This window comes from Lipomyces doorenjongii (assembly GCF_038497915.1).
Source record: "Lipomyces doorenjongii strain NRRL Y-27504 unplaced genomic scaffold V1508scaffold_76, whole genome shotgun sequence".
Lineage (NCBI taxonomy): Eukaryota > Fungi > Ascomycota > Lipomycetes > Lipomycetales > Lipomycetaceae > Lipomyces > Lipomyces doorenjongii.
Window position 1 is genome coordinate 55576 of NW_027118143.1, and position 10274 is coordinate 65849.

At 47.3% G+C, this 10274-nt stretch overlaps 6 protein-coding genes across 6 annotated transcripts; 3 read left to right on the forward strand and 3 right to left on the reverse strand.

Moving 5' to 3' along the window:
- Positions 1–71: 71 nt before the first annotated feature.
- V1508DRAFT_399944 (uncharacterized protein) lies at positions 72–917 on the forward strand (the record flags this gene model as incomplete). Its single annotated transcript, XM_066938296.1, has 4 exons — positions 72–227; positions 281–466; positions 516–556; positions 584–917. The coding sequence occupies 4 exons, from the start codon at positions 72–74 to the stop codon at positions 915–917; spliced, it is 717 nt and encodes a 238-aa protein (XP_066793322.1).
- Positions 918–1466: 549 nt separating this feature from the next.
- V1508DRAFT_271551 (uncharacterized protein) lies at positions 1467–2171 on the reverse strand. Its single transcript, XM_066936489.1, has one exon. It carries the CDS (start codon positions 2063–2065, stop codon positions 1574–1576), a length of 492 nt encoding a protein of 163 aa, XP_066793323.1. The 5' UTR covers positions 2066–2171; the 3' UTR covers positions 1467–1573.
- A 105-nt stretch (positions 2172–2276) lies between these two features.
- V1508DRAFT_399946 (uncharacterized protein) lies at positions 2277–3067 on the forward strand (the record flags this gene model as incomplete). The annotated part of the gene is made up of 3 exons (XM_066938297.1): positions 2277–2570; positions 2640–2798; positions 2834–3067. 3 exons carry the CDS (start codon positions 2277–2279, stop codon positions 3065–3067), a joined length of 687 nt encoding a protein of 228 aa, XP_066793324.1.
- A 1119-nt stretch (positions 3068–4186) lies between these two features.
- Positions 4187–4717, reverse strand: V1508DRAFT_399947 (uncharacterized protein; the record flags this gene model as incomplete). The annotated part of the gene is made up of 2 exons (XM_066938298.1): positions 4187–4402; positions 4661–4717. The coding sequence occupies 2 exons, from the start codon at positions 4715–4717 to the stop codon at positions 4187–4189; spliced, it is 273 nt and encodes a 90-aa protein (XP_066793325.1).
- Positions 4718–4871: 154 nt separating this feature from the next.
- Positions 4872–5872, reverse strand: V1508DRAFT_425066 (uncharacterized protein; the record flags this gene model as incomplete). Its single annotated transcript, XM_066941377.1, has 1 exon — positions 4872–5872. A coding segment is annotated over exon 1 (308 nt), but the record flags the coding sequence as incomplete, so codon positions are not given.
- Positions 5873–8542: 2670 nt separating this feature from the next.
- V1508DRAFT_425071 (MFS general substrate transporter) lies at positions 8543–10080 on the forward strand. Its single transcript, XM_066941378.1, has one exon. It carries the CDS (start codon positions 8671–8673, stop codon positions 9610–9612), a length of 942 nt encoding a protein of 313 aa, XP_066793327.1. The 5' UTR covers positions 8543–8670; the 3' UTR covers positions 9613–10080.
- The last annotated feature ends 194 nt before the right edge of the window (positions 10081–10274 follow it).

Genomic DNA, 10274 nt, shown 5'->3' on the forward strand with positions numbered 1-10274 from the left:
CCGGTCATGATCACGCAGTTCGTCAAGAGCCTGTCACAGACTGACGCGTCGGGTCCCCTACGCTCACTTCGATGGGTCTGGTCGGCCGGGTCGCCGCTGGAGGCGTCGATCCACCGCGCTTCGAGGACTTGATTCATCCAACGGGTTGTGTTGTGCAAATCTGGGGCATGACCGAACTCGGGCGGGTGTCGACGTTTAAAGCGCCGGCGCGGGGCGTTGCCGGCTCGGTCGGCATGCTTTTGCCGTTGTCAACTCGAAAATTGTCTATAGTCAGGATCAGGAGATTGTCGACGCTATGGCAACCGGTGCGTCGGGCGAGATATGCATTCGCAGTCCGATGCGCATGCGGTACTACCTGGCCATGCCCACCGAGACTGCGGCAGCGTTCGATGACGACGGCTTTTATCGGACTGGCGACATTGCGTATTGCCGCGACGGGGTTTGGTATATAATCAGTCGTATCAAGGTAATGAAACCATTCTTTCGCGGGGGACGGACAGGGTAATATTGTGTAGGACCTTATAAAGTGCGCGGTTGGCAACTGCCGCCGTCCGAGGTAGGCGACGCTGCTCGCGCACAGCAGCGTCGCAGACGCGGCCGTGATCGGAGTGACCCCGCCGGGCGGATCGAGCGAGGTCCCGCGAGCATATATCGTGCGGGCGGAGTCGTCACTCACCGAATCCGATATTCACGTCTGGGTGAGTGAGCGGTTCAAGGCGTTGGATGGGGGCATCGAGATCGACCGGCAAGATGCTCAAGACATTACTGCGAGAGTCATATGCGCGTCGAATGAATTCATAAGTGTCTATAGCAGCAAACACAATGTCAATTTAAAGTACACGACTGCGCTGTTACCCAGCATGGAGCTCAAGAAATTCGAGCAATTACCTGGTTTCGACGTGCGTAATCGCTCTTAATTGTCGAGACCGAGCGTGATGAACAAGATATCGAGATATCGTCAAGCCCGTGGTGGTTACAATGTTGCTCTGTGCTTGGCGAGTTCAATTGTTCAAACCATGGAAGCCTTGCTTCAAGCACTGTGCCAACCAAGCTTTCAATCGAACAACAGGCGGCGTCAAATTAAGACGCTGCACCAATTCTCACCTAATTGAAACACGGCCATTGATAATAGCCGTCCAGGTCAGCTGAGGAAAATAAGCGACTATGATCTCCAATTTGCTGATAGAAGGGCATTGCGCGCCCGCAAGAGGATTTATCGCCTGCCTTGTTACTCTCTTACTTCTAACTTGGGGATCTGTCCACTTCATAGTGGGCAGGCGCGATCGGACTCGATTCCTCCCCGACCGTCTCCGTCCTTTCCTCCCACGTCTGGCCACACTACTCTTGCGACCTCACTGATGTCCATTCGGGCTTAATCTGAGAGAAATATGTTATTTCTTCAAATGAGACTCTCCCTACCATCGTGTATGCAATCAATGAAGTCTGCTACCTTACTTATATGCATAAAAACATCTCGGCCGCATCTTTATTGTATTGTCATACAAATTTATGCTGAATAAAAAATGTGAAGGAGATACTCGCAGATCCTGGCGAACAGCTCGCTGGATGCATCTTAGACTGAGAATTGTGGGTCGAAAACGGTCCAGTCACTGTTCTCAATGTCGTTGCCCATAAAAATGAAAGAATCAAGCAGGTCATAAGGAGTCTCATTTACCGGACCATCGCCATTTTCGTGCTGTAAAGACAGTGATGCTAGGTCAATGCCCGGTGCATTGTCACGTACTGGTTGCGATTCGACTGCATTTGACGTTTTAGCGCCATTCAAAATGAGACGAACCGCATGGGCAACTCGCTTCGCATCTCTGCTGGCCTGAGATTTTTCCACGCACATATCATACGACTGCTCGAGCAGCGGAAGCACTTCGCTCTCCGTGGCGGAGTCAATGGCTGGATGCGGCAAGCCTCGCTTGCGATGGGTGTACACCACCAGGCAGAGCACTGCCGTAACTCGCGGAGCGGTTAGACCAGTCTGCCAGGTGCATGGCCGAATGTCGCACTCCAAAATTTGAACCAGCAGAAAGTACCAAGGCCTTTGTAAATTCATCTAACGGGATAACAAAACGTTTGTAGTTCGCAGCACAAGCCCCGCTGTTATGATAGCGCGTGTAGAGACGCGTCGCGTCTACTCTACTCTACAAATCTGTATCTCTCCTTAACCTTTATATAGCTATCACTACGACTGATCATACTTCTAGAATTTCAGCCCCAGGGACCTGTTCTAGAGTACTAGAAGATGAGTCTCCGCGTCCGTCCACATGTTCAAGTACGCCGAAAACATATATAATTCGCTCGCCGAAGCTAGAGGTAGCAAGTGTGCAGGAAAAAAACCGCGAAAGAGGCGTTCGCTAGGGGTATTTGATATTCTGAAGCGCAGTCACTCAGACCTTATATCTCGAGACTGCCAGGGCAAGCTTCACAGCACATCGTTTCATAGGATCAAGGAAGTGGTACAGAGCCTGAGCGAAGTGGAGAAGGATGCACTCAAGGAAAGGGCAGTTGACCTGTCAGTGGCCATGTCACATTTATATGCAAATATGTCGGCGGAAATGGTGAGTGAGAAAATTTTCTGTTGCGTGTCGGTCGCTGTACTGTTTCACATTCTAATTCGCTTACTGTAGGCGATGGCCGAGGAGGTCAACAGTGACGTACCCATCGAGGGTCTGTTCATTCTCAAGAGAGGAAACACTCTCTACTACCATGGAACCAACGTCTCGACGAGACTTCGACTTGAAGGTCTCCATTTGGGTAATGAAAATCCGGAACATGAATCTTCGAGGGTACAAGCTTGGACGCGACTTCTTCATCGGCATAGATCCATAGTGAACACGGCATTATTAATATCAATCCGTATTCCTCAGCAAAACGGCTGTTAGACCTGCAGCATGAGGAATATGTCAAAGACCGCTCGAATAATATCTTTACGCAGCTGCAGTCGTATGTGATGCTCAAAGAAGCAGTATGTCCGATGGCACCTACGGTAACGGTCAATATTAATAATAGTTTCCCTGTTGGTTCCTTCTACGTTTTGCAATTGTCAGCGGCCTAAACGGCCCAAACTCTCGACTGTAAAAGACCAAGCAATGCGGGAAGCCTTCAGTAATATGCTCGGTGGGTAATGTCATGGTCAGGCTGCAATACGAGACCGCACATTTCTAATACGTCTTTGATATAGCTCAAGCTATTAACGATAAACACCCCAACCCCTTAAAGTTCTCGTCCTCTAACACTCGAATCCGAACTAGCTAATAGAAAGACCAACTTTGAAGGCGATTGGTCATGGAGCGAAATGAAACTGGGGAGATAGATAAACGTGGCCGTAATAGCTCCGTCATTCATTGCATATTGCGGTCATATGTTTATTATCATCACTATTCAAATGCAAAAGCAAGTGCGATATCCCTTCAAAATATTTGAATGGCATCCGTGCCGAATATGCTCTAAACTTGGTACCCTGATAACGTATGTCTTAGAGCGGAAACATACACTGGATTCCACACTTTGAATTTGACTCCCAGGATTATCTGAGATATACTCACGACTCCCTACCGGAAGTTGTCTTCGAATTCCGTCAATTTGGAGAATAGCTATCATGCATGCCAATGCCATGTACTTGGTAGTTATCCGGACTGGACATCTGTGATTAACGGCTGTGTCAATGGGCCAACAGCGAAGGCCACCCGACAGGGAAAGCTTCAAATAATATTTTTCAATAAATTCTAAACAAGTCACGGTAGTAGAAAATAGACACAGCTGCATAATTAATTCTCAGCCGTGTGCTGCTTACTGAGAGCTTGAAGGTGCGGTTGTCGGACGGTAAAGAGTGGGAAGTGCTGCTAGGAAAACAAAACTAGCTCCGATCCAAAACAAAACAAAACAAAACAAAACAAAACAAAACAAAACAAAACAAAACAAAGCTAGTCGGATGACGCTCTGCACTGTCCTATCTGTACAAACGAATCTCACGGCACTAGATGCTTTACAAACGCGCCATTGAGCAAGCTGATTTATTCAGGATATATTTAAAACGTCTTCCATGCTTTTTTTGTTCGGGCTTGTAGTTCTCCTTCATTCCAGCAGCATTGTGGACCATCGATTATTGGCAATGGTGATTTGGCCATAACAAACAAATTTCAAGCAACAAAAGAATCTATTCTTAACATTTCTATCAATCACCCTCCTCGTCATTGACCTGATTGTCCACGTCGAAGTCCTCTAGTGATAGACGGGCCAACTCGAAGATAGCATCGGTCGAAATGGGGTCTTCGTCTTCCTCGTCAACAAGATTCTTCTCGCTGCCACTCACCCCACTATCGCCCTCCGCTGCACCTGGCTTGGATGGAAGGTGCAACTCAGCAAGTTTGATGAGTACTAGGTCATTGAACTGTTATGTACAATGCTTGGAGAAACATCGTGTCAGTTAGATTGGCGTTGCCCAATTGCAATTGTTTGCGGATGAGCAACATTGTTTCGAGGTGCGTTTGTAGTTTCCCGGTGTTCGACATCTTCGTCGAATAGAGTTGGAAACTAACTCTGCCTGGCGATCTGCAACAGCCTTGGCAGTGTACCTTTCCTTAAGGTACGCGTACATATCGTATGCTCGTTCGAACATCGTTAACGTGAGCATCATCAGATTACTCACGTGGCCGATGATGATCCCCTTTGCCACGTTGTCGGCCTGTAATGCTTTCGCATCCATCAGGCCAACAGCAATAGGAACGCACTCTAGCTTCCCAGATCAGGAAGTTTTGCCGTCGTAAACTGGAATTGAATGGCCGTAGCGGTCGCGAACAACGTCACGGAATGTTGGCGGAAGACATATGGCTAACAGGGCTCATAACCTGTGAGAAATGGATAGATGTAGTAGATATTGACTTGAAGAGGAAAGTGCACTGTGGAAGGAGGCTGAAAACCTTGATCTCGATGATGACCAGTCTCACGACTATTCATTGTCCGCGCCTAATAACATCAAGGCGTAGCGCGACGAAAGGCACCACGACGACCCTTTGTTTGCTTTTTCAGCGAGAGCCGTGAGAAATATTACGTCGTTCTTGCCAGCGTCAGTAGGTACGATCACCAACAACGACTGCCAGGAGTAGGACAACACTGCTTGAATGGCCGCGCCTTGGTACTCGCTTCTGAACTTCGCGGCCGATCCCCTGAGCGTTCTGAGCAGGGTCAAGGTCTTCCGCGAGACGGCTGGTACACTTGATTGCGCTCAGTCAGAATCTGGGTCTTCATCGAGCTGCTGCTTGAGCAGCTGTACCAGATGCTCGCTGCTAACAAGGTGTCGATCCATATCTCGCCCCTGTCGGTGTAACTCCACATTAGGGCACCGTCCAAGCCGCTGCGTGCAAGGATTTGCTGTGTGGTGTTGGCGCCGGCCTAGTCGGTCACTTTGACTTCCAATCTGGCGTGAATGTCGTTGCGAGGGGGAGCGATGTGATCGGATTGAGAGGCCGCTTCCGTCCAGACGACGCTTGGTTAGAATAGAGTCTGATGAATCCATGGACTCTGAAAGCGTGTGCATCGTTTTCTGAGTCTCCCAGTAGGCTTTGTCAATGACCCTTTAGTGGAGAGATTTCTATCTCCGACCTCTACCTGCAGGGATAACAACTATGACAGGCTCGAATAAATTCCTCCAAATCGTACGCCGGGTGCCTTCCTCAGCCTGTCTCCGCGCCTTATCAGCCTGCCTCCGCAACTCTGTTTACTGTTTCCAAAGGGCTTTATAAGCTGGTAAACTACCTTCGGCCATCAATACCATGCAACGGTGAAACTGCAGTGTGTTAACGATCTGATCGGAGATATAGTAAGCAGAGAAAAGGACAAGTGCCTTCGCGATCGACGTTTATGTAAACAATTTTGGGGCAATCAGGCTAGGGTTTCAGCCGCCCTGGCCATGTAATTCTGCGGTGCTTCACTCACAGAGTAGTATGGTGCTGCCACTTCAGTCGCAGCAATTGTACCACCACGTCCAACAAAATCTTTCAACTTTCACCAGAAATCATTTAAATACAAAATAAAATAAATCATCGTGTTAATAAGGCTTGTAATTACATTAATAAGGAATACTTTTGCTTTAGACTAAAATTTGCGAGACATTTGGGAGATACTATTTGGTTGGATACTTTGGCACTTTAGTATGGCCAAGCTAAATAATTGGCCATTGAGGTACATCATGAACAAAGTTAGGCTAGACGTACACTATATCGTAATAGGAATACTACCTTCCTAATACGGTATAGCTTGTGAAACTCACATATACGCTTGCAGTATACACAATACGCTGGTTCAAGGTAAGGGTTATAAGGCAAAAAATTCCGCGACTGGGTTAGGGTTGTTGCGCAATTGTCGCGCCTAAAGTGGAAGCACCATACTATCTCTCCGTTGTGTCATGTGTGCTCTTTGTCGATTCTACACCTTTTGGAGTCTTGTTAGACGCAATCATGCAAACCTTACACAGAACTTTACCGCAGTTCTGACAGCTGCAGTCGAGGGCATTTCTGCTGGATGAATGCGTATTGTGTGACAGCGCGCTTCAGCACAGTCGCGTCCAGTCGAAAGAAGCAATGAGGACTCCCTACTAGCGCAATCATGCCAATCAAGTCGTTGACTTTGGTCCGGTTCGCGTCCAGGCTTTTTAGGGACAGTGAGCGGCAAATCCGCAGCTGCGATGTGTCGAAATCGCTGACGACAGTACGCCTGCGGCCAGGTCCGAGACCGACGACATCATATACCTCCGCAAATGATCGCCTGAAGATGCAGGCCCAGAAGGACTGTGAAGGAAAAGGCTGCAACCCTTTGGGGGCTGTATAATGGTACTGCTGGATGATCACAGCCACCTCTGTGAGTGATTGTCAGTGAAAGGCTGCAACCCTTTTGGGGCTGTGTAAGGGTACTGTCAAATAGATCTGAAAACTGGGAATGACTGTCTATAAAAGAAGGGCCTTGAACCTGGGAGTTGGAAAAGGCAGGCTTCAGTTGTTTACTTATCGATTCAACCAGTTAATTGAATTGATACCTTACCAATACCTACTGGCATACTCTGAACCGCTATCCTGATTCCTCCTGAACTCCTTAGTGCCAACGCACGTTACATTTTGGTAATATTTCACCTGTACGGAAACACGCAGCGAGTGGTTTCACAATCGCAACAAAAAGAGAAAAATTGTTGATAGAATCATCCAATGTGCAGTTGTTGACAACGGTACTTGAAAGGAATGTACTTGGAGTACTACCGATTCCAAAAGGCATTCCTCCTCCACCAACATGACACGCCATCTAAAAGAAGTTCATTCGATAACAAAACGGCCAAACTTGCGTTAATTCCGAGTAGGCCAAAATTGCGTGATAATGGTCACCGTTTCCAGCCTGATTAGACAATCAGGCTGATCAAGATATGCTTACACATCATTTTCGGGATATCTTCGGGGACGGAAGTCGCGGAGCAGCCGCTGAGCCGCACTGCACGATTGAGTCTAAGACAGCCGTCTAAACCGTCCTGTTCGAAAGCTAAATTGTGTCACGTTCTCAAACTTTTGCCAACCCCTATCCAGCAGAGCCATCCACAACGGAAGTCTGCGTCCCATTAGTGTGAGCCTTCGCCCATTCATCCATGGTTCAAGACACCCACAGTCCTACCTGATGTTATATTTCCAGGGATTCGGCGGTGATTGGTGATGGTGTGTGAGAGCTGAGAAGCAATAATGGGCTACATAATAGAATGCGGTTTCAGTCGTGCGGCTGCTTATCTCCTTCTGTATCTTATTACGACATAGAGATGTCTATTTTACTTTTACCGGTCTTGCCTAATGAGGAGAACAAACCAACATAGAACCCGCGAATGGGCAGGACAGAGCTTCGAATATTTCGTGGTGCCATCTTGGCTCAGGCACCGATTGGCTAGCCCGGATGAACCGTATCTGTGGCTGAAGCGAATGTGGCAAGTCTTTGCCCCGACTATAAAATCGTCACTGAATGCCTCAGGTTTAAGGTTAAACGCTAAATTTCATCGCCACATTGTGGTCGGTCAGTTTGTCGGGCATCTCGCTCTACCTTGTTATAAAGAGCCATAGACGAAGATGATCGGTGTTCGTTTCCAGAATATGCTTCCGAGGCTGCTCGCATTCGACTCGTCAAGGATCATCCTAAGATTCCAGATCACCAGTTTTATCACAGATAAAAATGACGGCTATAGTGGGACCAACAATTTCTGAATCCAAGGCAACTGGCTTTGCAAGTATGCGTGGAGCTGTCAATGAGCGTCGGTCTCAGAAAACGGAGCCGTCCAATGTGGTAACGGAGAACCGGGCTGAAGATGGCGAATCCTATCCTGACGGTGGCTTGCAGGCCTGGATGGTTGTATTTGGAGCATGGTGTGCGTCATTTGGCACATTCGGCATCTTCAATTCCGTCGGCATGCTGCAGACGTGGTTGAGCGCTAATCAATTATCACGTTACTCCGAGGCTGAGATATCCTGGATTTTTGGAGCCTACTCATTCTTTTATTACTTCTGTGGAGTGCAAACTGGTATGTACGCTGGTTATTAGATACCTGTGAAAGATCCTAATATTGTAGGTCATATTGTCGATACGTACGGGATAAAAGCATTGATAATTACTGGCTCTGTTGGTTTCGTTGCTGCACTGATGCTCCTCAGTCTATGCACTGAATACTACCAAATTTTCCTATGCTTCGCAGTTCTTAATGGGGTATCATGCTCATTGATATTCACTCCAAGCAGTGCTGCTGTGAACCATTGGTTCTACTCTCGACGGGGTTTGGCGAATGGCGTAAGCCTATCGGGTGGTGCATTCGGCGGAATAATATTTCCACTTATCTTTCGTGCACTCACGTCTCGGATTGGCTTTGCCTGGACAATGAGAACTATAGGCTTCATATGTCTCCTGTCTAGCACACTCTCCATACTTTTACTTCGAACCAGACTACCTCCGAATAAAACCAAAGGTGCGACATTTGACCTCCGCGCCTTCAGAGACCGGCGTTTCCTACTGACTACAGTGGCTATTTTCATACTCGAATGGGCGTATATGATCCCGATCACGTATTTCTCCTCTTTCGCGGTTTCGAAAGGCATTAATATAACATTCTCATATCAACTGCTGGCTATTATGAATGGGACATCGATTCTCGGTCGGACTGTTCCAGGATACCTTGCCGACCGGTTGGGTCGGTTTAATATGATGGTTATAACCAACTTTGCTTGTGCAACTTTCACATTTTCATTGTGGTTTGCCGCTGCAGCTATTTCCACCACAAATGTCGTCATGTTGACAGTTTTCATGACGCTTTTCGGTTTGTCAAGTGGAACAGGAGTCAGTCTAATGCCTGTATGCGTAGCTCAGATTTCTGAAACAAAGGACTACGGTAAGAGATATGGCACTGCATATGCATTTGCTAGCATCGCAACACTTACGGGAACTCCAATTGCTGGTCAAATTCTTAATTCTCAGAAGGGATCATATACAGGGCTTGTTGCATTTTGTGGATCTTGCTATATAGGTTCGATGATTTTCTTTGGCCTTGCCAGAGGAACCGGAAAAGGGTGGAAACTAATGGAGATTTATTGATAAGACAAGGGTTTAATCTGTTGGTCATGATGTCGGAACTATAGCTAGTCCAAGTGAAACTTGTAACTTGTTGTGGGAGAAGTCTGCGAGGCAAGAACTAAGTCTCGGACTGCTAGGCAAGAAATATAAGTTACAAATGCCGGATTGGTTGTACAATTACTATGAGGCCCCAGCCTCCTTTTTGCGGCCCGACAGCCGGTGATAGCCGAGGTTTGTTACGAGACTGCATCGTTCTGATCACCATGCATTGGTACGATACCCTACGGGCCTCTGAAGCGTGCTCATCCGATTGTCAATGGGCTTTGTTGCATTTCAGTCTTTATCTGTACATATTGTTGCTTTACTAGCTCGAGGCGGAATCGTCGGAAGTCCATATCTATGTTGACAAATGTTGTATGATACATAGTCTACACCAGTTGGAAGTTGTACGAGAATGTACGTATAATATATACATTTGAATTATTGCTACATAGAATATTAAGTCTACCGCTTGAGGAATTTGTGTTTCTTTGGTTTTGTCTTGCCTACTGCTTGACTTAGAGGCATTCAGCCATAATGCAGCAGACTGTAGCTTCGCGGCATTGCCTGATCAGACAGCCGCAAAAACCAATTATCTGAATGAACGGTTCCTCTCGTACTAAGTTCAATTACTATTGCGATAA

What these genes read in the sequence shown, in the direction of transcription:
- V1508DRAFT_271551 (XM_066936489.1), bottom strand. Translation starts at nt 2,065, where the DNA reads ATGAATTTACAAAGGCCTTGGTACTTTCTGCTGGTTCAAATTTTGGAG.
- V1508DRAFT_425071 (XM_066941378.1), top strand. Translation starts at nt 8,671, where the DNA reads ATGCTCCTCAGTCTATGCACTGAATACTACCAAATTTTCCTATGCTTC.